At 46.4% G+C, this 15,948-nt stretch overlaps 1 protein-coding gene across 4 annotated transcripts in view; it reads right to left on the reverse strand.

Annotated features, from left to right (window-relative positions):
• The window catches only part of paplna (papilin a, proteoglycan-like sulfated glycoprotein), a 130,726-nt gene that overhangs the window by 79,549 nt on the left and 35,229 nt on the right, over nt 1–15,948 (reverse strand). For all 4 annotated transcript variants that reach the window (XM_072569472.1, XM_072569474.1, XM_072569473.1 and 1 more), the window contains exons 2-6: nt 12,402–12,517; nt 5,351–5,411; nt 1,944–2,046; nt 1,366–1,496; nt 95–218 (exon numbers count right to left, since the gene is read on the reverse strand). In XM_072569472.1, coding sequence (XP_072425573.1) covers nt 95–218; nt 1,366–1,496; nt 1,944–2,046; nt 5,351–5,411; nt 12,402–12,517 — 535 coding nt within the window. The remainder of the gene's footprint in view (nt 1–94; nt 219–1,365; nt 1,497–1,943; nt 2,047–5,350; nt 5,412–12,401; nt 12,518–15,948) is intronic.

Raw genomic sequence — 15,948 nt, forward strand, 5'->3', positions numbered from 1 at the left:
GACAAGATGTTTGATGATGGATCAAACTTCCAACATTCAGATCCACAGTGAAAGCTGACCATGGAAGTAACAATGGGAACGTTTCGTTCTGTACCTATAGGCAAGTCGGCAGCAGTAAACGTCCCCCTGACTGTGTAGCAGCTGCTGCCATCTCCCCCACATTGTAGGCATTTGTCTTCAACTTGTGATGATTCCAGCATATTGTCACAACCGACCGTCTATGAAAGGAAGTCACAGGAAAAGGAAAGTAACCAGATTGCTCGGAGCCAAATGAAGTTGCCAATCCAGAGCTGGTACGGTTGCACCATTTCATTTGTGTTAACGGTATCTCAGATTACAAGAGTGTGGGTCAGCAAGTGGGCACTGATAGCCAGGGCCATTTAACAGAGAAGGTGTATCAGAGTTATCAAGGTCCGTGCCTATTACAGGAGGATACATCATCCTGGGGCACTCGCTGAGTGAGAACAAGCTGCAGATCCTACATGAATCAGTGGGAATTTGGAACTGAGCGTAGCCTGAATTGAGCATTCGTTCAGTCCCTCAAACCCTACCTTAAGACTTCCTGCCTTATTGTAATTCACACTGCCCAGTTCTTCACTGTACAGGTAACTTTGTTTCTTGGTTGGGACTGTTCCTCTTCCCTCATTGCTGCTAAATGTTGCTATCCAAGCGAGCGCGCAGATGGAGTTGGATGGAGTTGCGTGTGGAATGCCATCAAATTGAATTTAGCAATGGGCAAAAGCTGACAGCGTTGGCACACACAGACACTCACCGTTCAGTGTGACTGCAGGAACAATGATTTGAGCAGTGAATTTGACCAAAATGCTCCAAAATGGGTGTAAAGTAAAGGCAGAATAATGAAGCAGCCAGGGTATGTCGATGTGCCACCACCTTCCCCTATTGGCTGTGACAGTGCAGCCTCGGGTGTCAAATATGGATCAGCAAGATCCTGTTTTTAAATCGCTGGATCAGCTAACTATCCACTTATACAGCCAGAGCCCCTGACACATGCCTCAATCCCACTGACCAGACAGGCAGTTTTGATGGAGATTTTCACTTCTCCAGGGAAGGAGTGAGTGGTTGTGTTTCTGGGCTACTTCACAAATAGTAGTCCAAGGTGTCCAAGAATGGCTGGATCCCAGGTGGGGATGGGGCTTTGGTATGGTTGGTGAAAGAGTGTAGGCAGGAAACAAATGAGGGATGTTGCCTCTTCCCATGACTGCTCTGGACAGGATTTGTGCAACCTCTCCGAATGATTCAAGGTATATGGTGGTTCCCAAAGGTTGAGCCACTTACTCCCTGTCCACAGGGGCGTTAACACTAGTTTGTAGGTTCAAGCTGCGGGCTAGTGATGAGTGAACTTACCTTGCAGACACCATCAACACAGATGTTACGACTTCCTGGTTCACATAGTGTCCCGTCCTTCACCGCCTCCTTGTGTCGGTAATAAAAGTTTTCACCCTGGGGGATGCAGTTCAGCTCACACTTATTGGCAGCTGTGGGAAGATGGAATCATCATCACCATCACCATCACCATCATCACTGCATTCCCAGACAGATCCGTCTGCCCAACAGGGCTATTCAGCTAATCCAGACTGTCCCTCCAATCACAGCTCTACACCTGAGCTGCCCCTTTCAGATAATCCATTAGGTCACGAACCACTCGAGATTTCCTGAGGTTTTGACAACTATTCGGGTTATTTACCCCCGTGCTGATTTTGATACAAACCCACCCCCAGCCAGTGCTTTCAGCTTCTCGAAGGTTTCCATCCCCTTTCTCCCTGTTGCTACCCAGGTTGTCAACAACATACGAACAACAGGGTGAAAATGATTCAAGATGGAGAGAGTACGTGGCCAGGTTAAGAGGTATAGGTCAGTCAGGCAGTGTTTGAGCATATTTTACTATTTACTTTTGGTAGACTTGTTTCTCGAGAGCCACGTACCTCCGTAATATGGCAGCCATTTGTATCGTTTCCCCTGGAAATCTGTTCCATCAAAGGCAGAACACTGCTCCTCCCGGAAATCTCTCAAACCCTCTGGACAATCCTGGAAGAAACATCAAACACCAAGAATGAGGAAGAAAGGTAGATACTGGGAGTTTGGAGTGATGTCATGGGAGATTGGAGTGATGTCAGGGAGGTGGGAGTGATGTCAGGGAGATTGGGGTGATGTCAGGGAGATTGGAGTGATGTCATGGGAGATTGGAGTGATGTCATTGGAGGTTGGAGTGATGTCATGGGAGGTTGGAGTGATGTCATGGGAGGTTGGAGTGATGTCATGGGAGGTTGGAGTGATAGCGGGAGATGGGAGTGATGTCATGGGAGATTGGAGTGATGTCAGGAGAGATTGGAGTAACATCAGGGAGGTTGGAGTGATGTCGGGGAGATTGGAGTGATTTCAGGGAGACTGGATTGATGTCAGGGAGATTGGAGTGATGTCATGGGAGATTTGAGTGATGCCAGGGAGACTGGATTGATGTCAGGAGAGATTGGAGTAATGCCGGGGAGATTGGAGTGATGTCATGGGAGATTGGCATAACGTCAGGGAGATTGGAGTGATGTCAGGGGAGATTGGAGTGATGTCATGTGAGATTGGGGTGATGTCAGGAGAGATTGGAGTGATGTCAGGAGAGATTGGGGTGATGTCAGGAGAGATTGGGGTGATGTCAGGAGAGATTGGGGTGATGTCAGGAGAGATTGGAGTGATGTCAGGAGAGATTGGGGTGATGTCAGGAGAGATTGGAGTGATGTTGGGGAGATTGAAGTGATTTCTGGGAGATTGGAGTGATGTCAGGGGAGATTGGTGTGATGTCAGGGGAGATTGGCGTGATGTCAGGGGAGATTGGCGTGATGTCAGGGGAGATTGGAGTGATGTCAGGAGAAATTGGAGTGATGTCAGGAGAAATTGGAGTGATGTCAGGAGAGATTGGATTGACGTCATGGGAGATTGGAGTGATGTCATGGGAGATTGGAGTGATGTTAAGAGAGATCAACTCTTAAGGGAGTGGCGGTGAAGGAGGCCCAGGACTTCCATGTCCTCGGCAGAGTGGGAGGGGGAGTTGAAATGTTGGGCCACGGGGCGGTGTGGTTGATTGGTGCGGGTGTCCCAGAGATGTGCCCTAAAGCGCTCTGCTAGGAGGTGCCCAGTCTCCCCAATGTAGAGGAGACCGCATCGGGAGCAACGGATGCAATAAATGATATAAGTGGATGTGCAGGTAAAACCTTGATGGATGTGGAAGGCTCCTTTAGGGCCTTGGATAGAGGTGAGGGAGGAGTATCCTTCCTGATGACCCCTATGTTCCTTGGCTCGCCTCTGACCCAGGTCCCTCTTCAGTCTGAGTGCCGGGGAGTGGGGGGGGGGGGGGGGGGGGGTTCCACATGGTGCCTCTGAGTAAGGACTAGCCACTGGCCTCTGATTGACCATTCAATCTAGGGTCCTCAGTCTGGACTTAGAAGTCTCACGATGACCATGAATCCATTGTTCATTGCCAGGAAAAACCCGTTTGGTTCACTAATGTCCTTTGCGGAAGGAAACAGCCATCTTTATCTAGTTTGGCCGACACAAGACTCCAGACCCACAGTAATGTGGCTCACTCTTAATGCCCTCTGCACTATTCAGAATGGGCAATTAACACTGGCCTCAGCCCAGAATAAAGGAAAAAAGCTTAAACTGGTCCCCCCTGGGCTTGGTCAAGCTGGTGGAATTTTAGGAATGACAGAACAGGAACGTGGTAGCGTGGAGAGGGGAGGGATGTAATGTCAGTGCTTTGGCCCATTACCTCTATGCTAACTCGAATTTTACAATCAACCCAACTGGCACCATCAGCATAGGGAGTAATTTCAAAACTACAGACCATGCCTGAATCCAAAGCCCTGTCCAATGGCTTCAGACAGTGAACAGAACACTTTTAAATTCCCCTTTTAAATTCCAATAATCCCTACTCTTTTTTTTTCCCTTGTTCAGGGGAATATGGCAATGCAGCTTCAAGATACGACAACATATGGTAGTGTAGACGAGCACTGAGATCTCAGTGTCCATGTACAGAGATCTCTGAAAGCTGCCACCCAGGTTGATAGGGTTGTTAAGAAGGTGTATGGTCTATTAGCTTTTATTAATAGAGGGATTGAGTTTCGGAGCCATGAGGTCATGTTGTAGCTGTACAAACCTCTGGTGCGGCTGCCCTTGGAGTATTGAGTATAGTTCTGGTCACCTCATTATAGGAAGGATGTGGAAGCTTTGGAAAGGGTTCAGGGGAGATTTACCAGGATGTTGCCTGGTATGAGAGGGGTGGGGAGGTGGGGGGGGTGGGTTCTTACGAGGAAAGGTTGAGGGACTTGAGGCTGTTTTTGTTCGAGAGAAGGTTGAGAGGCGACTTAATTGAGATATAAGATAATCAGAGGGTTAGATAGGGTGGGCAATGACAGCCTTTTTCCTCAGATGGTGATGGCGAGCACGAGGGGACATCGCTTTAAAGTGAGGGGTGACAGATATAGGACAGATGTTAGAGATAGTTTCTTTACTCAGAGAGTAGTAGGAACGTGGAACGCACTGCCTGTAGCAGTTGTAGACTCACCAACTTTAAGGGCATATAAATGGTCATTGGATACCCATATGGAATAGAACGGAATAGTATAGGTTAGATGGGCTTCAGATTGGTTCTACAGGGCGGTGCAACATCAAGGGCTGAAGGGCCTGTACTATGCTGGAATGTTCTATGTTCTATCTGTTTACCTTGTTGAGCTGCAGGAGCACTCTCACAATCCGGTCACTTCTGACTTACACACATGTAATTCGAGTACATAGATGAGGATCTTGCTGCCTTGTATTCCTTCGCATCCCTAATAGCCCTCATCTGAGCCATTTCAGAGGACCTTAATATTGTTGTGGGTCTGGAGTCACGTGTAGGTGAGACCAGGGAAGGACAGCAGATTCCCAACATCCCCAACTCTCAAATAGGGCATTATTGAACCAGGCAGGGTTTTTACTCTAGAGCAGCCCTCTATTCCAGAATTTTATCCCAAACCCGAATTTCACATGGTCGGATTTGAATCCCTGGTTCCTGAACATGAACCATGGTCAGGGATGACTAATCCAGTGATCTTATCCCACAGGCCACCACATGCAACTGGCCTCAAAATTGAGAAACAGACGGACTGGACACTTTTCCCATTCTGTCTCCATTAGGGAGACGTTGCAATATCTAATGGCAGCATCCCTTACTGACTCTTAGAACCAACTCAATCTCCAGACTAACTGGGTCTAGGCCTGGACTGTTAGCCCTCCCAATGTTACCAGGAAGCCCACCCACACCCCACGGGCCCCGTCCACACTAGGGAGAGTCACACAGTACCTGAATGTTGCAAGAACGGTAACTTCGGAAAGGGCCGACGCAACTGCTTCCTCCGTCCCTCCTAGATCAGGAAAAGTCAGTGTCAAGAACAGACAAGGTTTGACATGGAACCGAAATCCAGAGAGTCACAGAGTAATACAGCATGGAAACAGAACCTTCCGTCCAACTGATCTGACCAGGTTTTCCAAACTGAACTAGCCCCATTTGCCTGCATTTGGCCCATATCCCTCTAAATCTTTCCTAGCCATGTACTTATCCAAATGGCTTTTAAATGTAACCGTACCCACTGTCACTACTTCCTCTGGCAGCTTGTTCCATACACGTACCACCCTCTGCCCCTTGGGTCCCTTTTAAATTTTTCCCCTCTCACCTAAAACTAATATCCTCTCGATTCGGACTTTCCTGCCATGGGAAAACAGATCTTGGCTATTAATCTTATCCATGCCCCTCATGATTTTATAAACCTCTATGAGGTCACCCCACAGCCTCTGATGCTCCAAGGAAAATCGTCTCAGTCTATCCAAGGTTCTGGGTTACTCGGCTCCTGACCTCATTACAGCCTTAGTTTTTATTTGAGATTAGATTCCCTACAGTGTGGAAACAGGCCCTTCGGCCCAACCAGTCCACACCGACCCTCCAAGGAGTAACCCATTTCCCTCTGACTAATGCACCTAACACTATGGGCAATTTAGCCTGGCCAATTCACCCTGACCTGCACAGCTCAGGACTGTGGGAGAAAATCCACGCACACACAGGGGAGAATGTGGAAACTCCACACAGCCGCCTGAGGCCGGAATCAAACCTGGGACCCTGGTGCTGTGAGGCTGCAGTGCTAACCACTGAGCCACCGTGCTGCCCCAGGCCTGGCAGCACATCCACAAACATCAGTAGCAGCAGTGTGTACTATTTAAAGATGCACGGCAGAAATTCAGCAGAGATCCTCGGACAGCACCTTCCAAACCCACAAACACTTCCATCTGGAAGGATAAGGGCAGCAGATACACGGGAACACCAGCACCTGCACGTTTCCCTCCAAGCCACTCACCGTTCCTAAGTTAGAAATATATTGCCGTTCCTTAAGTATTGTTGGCTCAAAATCCTGGAATTCCCTCCCTAAGGGCATTGGGTGGGGGGCATCAACCTACACCACGCGGACTGCAGGTATTGAAGAAGGCAGCTCATCACCACCTCCTCAACTGCAACCTGGGATGGGCTATAAACGCTGGGCCCAGCCAGCGACACCCACATCCCACAAATGAAGTAAAGAAAGACAAGGAGTATTGTGAGGGGGTCAATGGCAGAGATGGACATGAATAGAAGCCCCACCAATCTGAGGAACAGAAGGATGAACGAGTTTGGGAGGAGGTTCGTGTCACCATCAGGGAGCTGGAAGGCAGAATGTTTCCGCTTTCGTACGAAATACTTTGTAACACTATGTAATGTTTTCTAATTCTTTCGTCCAATTCTGCCTTTATTGAACATGTTCTCACAACCTTGACTGAGACATAAATTCACGAAAGCAGCAATTACTCATAGCTCAGCGCTTAATGGTTTGGCTAGACATGACGAACCGGACTGTGTGAACATGTCTAACAGCCAACTCCTGCTTCACATTTCTTCAGGAAGGATAGAGTGGTGTTGTCATTAGGATTATCAGACAGCTCACCAGGTCCTAAATACGACAAACCATCTAGAACCATACCCTGAATGCTGCTGTTTTGCTGTTTAAAGCCAGATCCTATCCTTCCAGCCCTTGAATCTAGAAGTTTGGGAACTTATAAGGATTAGTAATTTAAAAGTGCCAACCAAGTGAAAATTTCAAAATATATGCTAAATGCTGGAAATCTGAAAAAACACAGAAGGCGCTGGAGAACCCGAAGTTGGACAGAATCTTCTTTTCCTTCAGCCGTGAGTGTCCCTGACTGAGTCAGCACGTATTCCCCTTACGAGTTGCCCCTTGAGAAAGGAGTGGTGAGCTGTCTTCTTGAACCACTATAGTCCATGTGCTGTAGGTAGACCCACAATGCTGTTAGGGAGGGAATTCCAGGATTTTGACCCAGTGAACAGTAAAGGAACAGCAATGTACTTCCAGGTCAAGATGGTGAGTGGCTTGGAGAGGATCTTGCTGATGGTGGGGTTCCCACATATCAGTCCTTCTAGGCTTCAATGGGTGCACACGAGGGGCCAAATGGCCTCCTCTGATCAGTAACAATTCTGTAACTCTGAGAATCGGCAGTTGGGAGGTACAGGAAGGTCCACCATGGGTACTGCCCGCCCAATCTTGGAGGTGAGAAGATAGTGGATCCCTTGATAGAAAAACCCCCAGCCCAAAGAAATACCCATTTCACTTCTGAACCCGGCTTGGGGAGGGGTTCAGTACTACCCCCCTGGGTACAGGTGCATTTAACATTGATGCCAGTTTGCAAAAGATCTGAAAATTCAACCAAGCTCTGCAGGAGGATGAAATCCCGTGCAAGTTATACGAGCGGAAACCTGTAGCCCTTCCGTCTTATCAGGACAGCAATTCTCATGAGCCACTGATGAAGCAGTTTGAACAGTTGATAAAAGTGAGTGTTACTGAGTAGGAGGGACAGAGCTCACATTAAATTCAAGACAGTGTGGAGACATTCACAAATTGCTGCAGTTCCCTGATGATTTACTAAGTGATCTGTTAAGTATTACGACAGAAGCAAGTGGTTTGAGTGCCTTTGGGAATTTGATGCAGAACTGGATTTTACCAAGAATTGTCGATGAATTTTGGCAAGTTTTCTGCTGTGTGTTTCTCGCTGAGCACTAGAGAGTTTTCTCACGTTGTCCTTCCAAACTTGCCTCAGTATCTACGCCCTACATTCTTCACATTCTCCCACTCACCATAGGTGGACGTACTAGACATTAGGGATCTGCCAGATTGCCTCTTATGGTAACCATATTTGAAACTCAGCCCAGCATTCAGTCACGCAATGGCTGTCCATAGGGGCCCCACACCGTTCCTGTCAATTGTCCCAGAATCTGGGACAGAGAGAAATGGATAACCCGAATTACTGACGTGGACCTTGAGGTATTGGGGTGACATGGTGGGTGCACGACCTGGGTTCTGGGAGTCTTGATTCCAAAGTGGAAGCACAGAGAAGCAAGCAATGAGCTACAGTCACTGGGTACCACATTGGGAATTATTACTGCCTGGTTTCTAGCCAGAGGGGAGGGAGAATAGTAAACTGCATATCAGTGAGGTGGAATAACACAATAGTGAGATTATTAATGCATACAAACCAGCCAGTCATTGCTCACTTCTTGGGGAAATAATGCACTCCAATCGCTGGGTTGCTTACCTCTAAGAACTCTATTCTTTTTCCATTTTCTAACTAATCAACCTGTTCAGAGACGTTATGACACACCTCTGCACTAGATGGCACTTGAACCTAGGCCTCCTGGCTCAGAGGTAGGGGCATTACCACTGCACCACAAGAGCCCCAGAACCCAGTGAGCATCAGCAACTCTTAGCTCACTCTGAAGTGACCCTTCTAGGGTCCTGCATGTCCAACACCATGAGTGTAGTCAATACATCAGGCCTGGCGAGAAAGGGGCTGACATTAGTGATCATAAAAAGGCAGCATTTCAAAAGGAAAACAGACCAAATTAAAACTGCTCTGTCGACCTTCCTTGGGAAAGTTAAGAACACTGGCAGGTTCTGACATGAACATCACTTCGGAGAGAACACTGAATCCATTGAAGATTCTGTTCGCTGCATGCACTGACTGCAGGCTGTGTTTGAATAATTTTTGCTTTGAAAAGCAACTTTTCTTTTGTATCTACTGGGTGCCTCTTAATTGTGGAACACAGCAGCATGGAAGAGAGTACAGGAAATAGCTGTTTATATAAGCAATACTTGAGTTAACGACACAATTAAAATGAAGGGGCTTGACTGCAATTTCAACATCTGAAGTTCTTTTTCCTGTCCTTGAAGTTGAGACATTTGTTTATTTTCACATGGTAAACAAGATATTTCAAGTTGAAAGTATAGGATGTAGAACAGGGACAAGTCTGCAGCTGGAGGAGGCCAGGATGTATTCATCTGAACCTCCTCACTTGCTCCATTTTCCATTTTGCATGTCATCCTTCCATGAAAGGACAGGTAGAGTTAAGAAGAAAGAAGATACTGTCTTACTAAGTGAATTTTGCAGCCTCATTGTACCTCAGAGCACTTTCTACCTGATAAAGCACTCACCTGAAACATATATCAGTGCTGTAGGAAACACAGACAACAGTATGGAGGTCACTGGGAGAGTCCGAACACTGTGACACTTTTAAAGATTGATTAGATTAGATTCCCTACAGTATGGAAACACGTCCTTCGGCCCAACAAAGTCCACACCGACCCTCTGAAGAGTAACCCACCCAGACCCATTCCCCTACCCTATATTTACTTCTGACTACCGCACCTAACACTATGGATAACTTATCACGGCCAATTCACCCTGACCTGCACATCTTTGGATTGTGGGAGGAAACCGGAGCAAACCCAAGCAGACACAGGAACTTTGTGCAAACTTCATGCACATTAAGAAAAATTTAAGATTCAGCCGAGGAGAACAAAAGGTTTAATTCAGAACAGGAAGATAGAATATGAAAGTGAGCTTGTAAGAACTGACTGCAAAAGCTTCTATAGATACAGGTTGTTCTGCTATAACGTATGTTTCGTTAACTCAAATTCACTATAACAGGATTTGGGGACAATGTTTTTAAACTCAAAGTTTTAAAGCATGTCTTTGTTATTATATGATTCTGGCCCTGTTAGTTTAAATGGTGCTGCTATTATGCGATTTTCTTTTCACATGGAAATACACGAGATCAGACCTAATACGTTATAGCAGAACTGACAGCAGAAAAGACTGGTGAAGACAAATGTAGGTTCCTTACAGTTAGAACAAACAACAAAGCAAATTACAGCACAGGAACAGGCCCTTCAGCCCTCCTTCATTCTACACAATCCAGATCCTCTATCTAAACCTGTGGCCTATTTTCTAAGTATCCGTATCCCTTGGCTCCCTACCCATTCATGTATCTGTCTAGATACATCTTAAAGACACTATCGTGCCCACCTCTACCACCTCTGCTGGCAACACATTCCAGTACTCTCTGTGCAAAGAGCTTTCCACGCATATTTCCCTTAGTCAGGAAATGGTATTGGTGAAATTGATGGGATTAACACCTGATAAGTCCCCAGGGCCTGATGCTGTGCTTCCTAGGACATGGCCTGGAAATAGAGGAGGGTTCTAAAGGACTGGAGGGTAGGTAATGTAACCCCACTTTTTTAAAAAAAGGATGAAGAGAGAAAACCAAGAATTATAAGCTGGTTAGCTCGACATTGGTGGTAGAGAAAATGCTGGAGTCATCTATCAAGGATATAATAACTGAGCATTTGGAAAGCGGTGACAGAATCGGTCCAAGTCAGCATGGATTCACGAAAGGGAAATCATGCTTGACAAATCTTCTGGAATTTTTTTGAAGGTGCGACCAGAGTAGACAACGGTGAATCAGAAGGTGCGACCAGAGTAGACAATGGTGAATCAGTAGATGTTGCATATCGAGACTTCAAAAGGCTTTTGACAAGGTTCCACACAAGGGATTAGTAAGCAAAAACAAAACTCTTGGTAACAGAGGTAATGTGTCGATGTGGATAGAGAACTGTTTGGAAGACAGGAAGCAGAGACTTGGAATGAATGGTTCATTTTCAGAGTGGCAGGTTGTGATGAGTGGGGTGCCACAGGATTCAGTGCTGGGATCCCAGCTGTTTACAATATATACTCATGGTTCGGGAGAAGGAATTGAATGAAATATCTCCAAATTTGCGGATGACACTAAGCTGAGTGGCAGAGTGTGCTGTGGGGAGATGGTAAGGGGCTGCAGGGGGTCTTAGGTTGGCTGAGTGGGCAAATACTTGGCAAATACAAATGCCATTCAGGACTGAGTTAAAAAATCACACAACACCAGGTTATGGTCCAACAGCTTTATTTGGAAGTACAAGCTTTCAGAGCCGCGCTCCTTTGTCAGGTAGCTGATCGTAACCTGGTGATCTTGATCTTTGTTCACCCCAGTCCCCACTCCACATTCAGGACTGAGATGAGGAAGAATTCCTTCATTCACGCGAGTTGTGAGCCTGTGGAATTCTTGACCACAGAACATTGTTGGAGCTAGTTCATTAGAAATATTCAAGAAGGAGCTGGGCATGACCCTTGCAGCTAAAAGGATCAGTGGGTATGGAGATAAAGTGGGAGTGGGATATTAAAATGGCATGATCAGCCATGCTCATATTGAATGGTGATGCAGGCTCAAAGGGCTGAATGGCCTACTTCTGTACCTATTTTCTACGACAATGCGGCACTCCCTCAGCACTGATCTTTCGACAGTTCAGTAATCCATTAGTAGTAACCCTCTGACAGTGCAGCACACCCTCAGCACTGACCCTCTGACAGTGCGGCACTCCAATGTCTAATACCAATGACATTGAATAGATGTGAAGATTGACTAGTATATACATATGTCGCAAACTACCTCACAGATGAAGACATAGTCACAGTCACAATGTAGAAACTGCAATAGCCTGCACAGCAAAATTTCACAATTGCCATTGTAATACACGTAGATAACTTGTTTCAGTTAGCTTGGTTAATTAATTTTTCCTTATCATTCCTCATATTAGTTCTTTGGTATTTTTCGGAATCTGAATAGATATACAGGGTTTCCAGTGTCATTTTGATTTGAATCCCTACCCTCCCCCCTTTCTCTTTGTTGTCCACAAGCAACCTGATGAAGGAGCAGCGCTCCAAAAGTTTATAATTCCAAATAAACCTGTTGGACTATAACCTGGAGATCGATCACAGTGAGTAGTCCATTCTCAGTGCATTTAGCATTGAACAGTCCACTGGAAGTGATTGGATGTTGTTTTTTTTCCTGCTTGAGCAATGCCATTTGAGCTCTGCTTGTCTAAGAACAGTTTTATTTTTCCCTTGTTTGCATGTGAATTGCAACCAATAAATAAGAGATAACTCACCGATAAGAATAACAGTGACGATCTCGGAATGTCACTCCAATCCCACACGTCCGGCTGCACTCTCCCCACTCTCCCCAGGGTCCCCAGTAATCAGCCTGACGTCTCTTCCTTAAAGCCTAGATGCAATCAACAGGAAACAACAATTTCAGCAAAGGATGCAATGGATCTGTTGCTATTTATCTGATGCCTTCAATGTCCAAGGTGCTTCGTAGGAGGGTCATCAAATAAAATTTGGTGCTCAGTGTCATTGAGATTTTATAAGAAGTCACCAAGATCCTGTCAAAGAAAGTTTAGGTATTAAACAGTGTCTTGAAGCAACGGTGTGGAGGGGTGGAAGGAATTCCAGAGCTGAGGTTCCAGGCAGCTAAAGGCACCATCTCCAATGGGGCAACCACTCACAATGAGGGAGGTACAGGAATGCACACATGGAAAAAAAGAGCAGATCTCTGGGAATCCTGTCATGGGATCTGGAGGACTGAGGCTTTGGACGGATTTCAACTCATTGCTGAGAATTCTAAAGTGAAGGCATTGCTGGACTGGGAGCCAATCCAGGTGCATCACTCCTTACAGGGGAAGGTAGAAGGGGGCTTGGTGCCAGTTAGGAGGTTGGCAGCAGGGTTTGGACAAGTTTATGTTAACGAAGGGTGTTACGTGGGAGGTTGTAGGCCTGGCCAGCTCAGTTAGTTAAGAGCACAGTGCTGAGTAACAGCCATGGGTGTGTCCAGCCTCTACAGGGGACACGATAGCTCTTGGGCTTTTCTCTTGGCTTCTCTCTTCCCCACAAGTCATGAAAGGTCTGCTAGAGAGCGGGAGAGCTGCACAGAGGATACGTAGTGGACAGAGGCTGGTTCGCTCACCAGAAAAACACCAAAATTACTTTATCGAGTCGTATCTCCAAGGGAAAAGAATCAAACAAACTACAAAACAGCAAAGGCACCTGAACTGTCAAACCTTGGCTGACTATATTGCATTAGCCTGATTTGAGTCCCCAAAGAAAACCTTTATGTTTTTGTAAAACAATCATTCAGTTGTCTGGCTGTCACTGACAAGGCTGGTACCTGTCATCCACCCTCCAACTGGCCTGCAGGAGGTGGTAGAGTTTCACAATGTACGTGCGAAATCTCTCTGAGCCAAACGTTGGGCATACCGAAGCCACTCAGGCCTGACTCCAAACCCCATTTCCTCACCAACAACTCTGTCTCTCTCCCCGGCCACAAAAGGAGACTGAACCAGATTCTCACCTCTTCCCAATTTTAGTGTATGATTTAATCTCAAATTCAGTTTCTGAGCCCATCAATGTCGTAGTTTGCTCCCAATTCCATAACATTATTCTCATGTACAGGTATGCACTCACTGACAGCTGAAGATCTCACCCAAACATTTCCTCTCTCTAGACTTGGTGTTCCCAAATGCTGCTTCCTGCCTCGCCTCAGTTTTGAAATTCTCATCTTGGTTTGTGAACCCCTCACATATTGCTGCAATCCCCGACAGCCTGGAATCGGGCCTACATATGCCTTCATCTGCCTCAGCCTTTCCAGGATACTTCCCTTCAAGTACTCCCTAAAGACACCCTCTTAAACCAAGAGTGGTCACCAGCCCCAATGTCTTGCGTGGTTCTCCGGATGAATTGCGATGTGAAGGTGCTACATAAAGGTAATTTCTTGTTGTGGGGGTGCTGAAGGTGCTGTTGCAATGTGGTCAGGTCACAAATTTGACACAGCAACGATGAAAGAAAGGCCAAGAACCTGTTGAGCTTGCGTCAAGTGTTGAAGGAAGGAGTGGTTACTCAAGTATTGGGGGAATTTTAATATTCATCCAAAAATTCTAAAAGAAGTGATAAAGTGGGAGAAATTAGAACACAAGAGCAAACTAGCAAGAACTATGGAAGAGATTATATAAATGTTTTGCACAAGTAGGAAAATAAAAGTTTTAATGAATGCAAAATATTGCAAATGTTGGAGAAACTCAGCAGATCTCAGACAGAAACAATTAACATTTTGATCTTTCAATCTTTAAATGTTTTAAACACAGGTTTGCTTCAGGGGTTAAGTTATAAGGATAGATCAGAGAAATTAGGGCTTTATTCTCTCGCATCCAGAAGGTTAAGGGGTGATCTGATCAAGGTCTTCAGGATATTATTAGGGAAAGACAGGGTAGATAAACTATTTCCACTGGTTGAAGACTCTAGAACCAAGGGCAGAGTCTAACAGGCCATTCAGGAGAGATGTTAGAAAACACACCTCTACACAAACAGTAGGTGGAGCTTTAAAACTCTCTTCTTCAAGTGGCGGGGATGCCAATTCAATTCTTAAATTTAAATCGGAGATAGATTTGAATCTTTTTATGAAGCAAGGGGGTCAAGGAATATGGGCCCGACATATTATAGAATGTCAGAGTAGGTTCAAGGGGCCGAATGGCCTACTCCTGTCCCTGAGTAGAGTCTGATTCTTCTTCAGAACTGAAGAGAGCTGGAAAACTTCATACTTGCAAATAAGGGGATACAGAACGTGGACAATATAGAGGGTCTGGGGCAGGTAAGCGAATGAATGAGGTAAGAGCTCACATGTGAGGGTTTCAGAAACCAAGATGGGAATTTTAAAACTGAGGCAAGGTGGAAGTCAACAGGAAAATGTAAAAGACCTGGTAATGGCTGTGGTGAAGAGACGGGGTAAGTATGAATGGGAGAATAATGAACAGGAGAGGTTATAATAGGGAATCAGGAAATGGCAGAGACATTGTGGGATGAAGTTTCTGGGATTTCTTTTGCTAAATGACGTGATCTTAATTTTTCTAGAGAGATTTCCCATGAGGCCTGATGAGATTTTTCACTATTCCTTATCAAATAAATACTGACCAACTCTGCCCCTGTAACATTTCTCACGCTCAATTTCAACTCGCTGTGCACCCAGACAGTCTTGATTAGTCTGGAGCTGCCTCTGCACCGTTCCTGCTGGCCGGGGTGGGGCAGACGGGAGACCCCCTTTTCCACCAGGACCAGCAGGAGAGGCCGTGACACAAGGCCATGTCCACCAGTTCCGAAGGAGCTACCCGGCTCTGCGGCCTGGAGGCATGCCCCATAACGTAGGAAGGAGGTCAATGAGCTTCTCCACTCTGCCAGGGTCAGTGCCACCATCTTCTCTCTGATACCTCACCATCACTCATCTCTCTCTCTCTCTCTCTCTCTGTGACTGCATCCACCTCCCAACAACACTCATGTTCTACCCTCCCACTACTGCCAGCAATACCTTCCTCACTTACTGCCCCTGACCCTGGGCAGCACTAACCCTGCCTGCCCTGTGTGCTGCCCATTCACTCAGGACACTTCTCCGAGTGCACCAACTGGAATCGCTGTGTCCCCCACTTCCATCTCCCTCAATCCCTGACTCTCTTTCACTCCAGTCCCCAACAGGGCAAGAAGGGCCAAGGCAGGTGGTATGCTGCCCAACATTCAGCTCCTCAGCCCCTTCGTCCCTGCACTGGTACTGGAGGCTGCCCATGACTTACTGTACCAGATGCCCTGACCAAAGGTTAAGTCCCCGGCTTGTCT

This window comes from Chiloscyllium punctatum, chromosome 4, assembly GCF_047496795.1.
Source record: "Chiloscyllium punctatum isolate Juve2018m chromosome 4, sChiPun1.3, whole genome shotgun sequence".
Classification (NCBI taxonomy): Eukaryota; Metazoa; Chordata; class Chondrichthyes; order Orectolobiformes; family Hemiscylliidae; genus Chiloscyllium; species Chiloscyllium punctatum.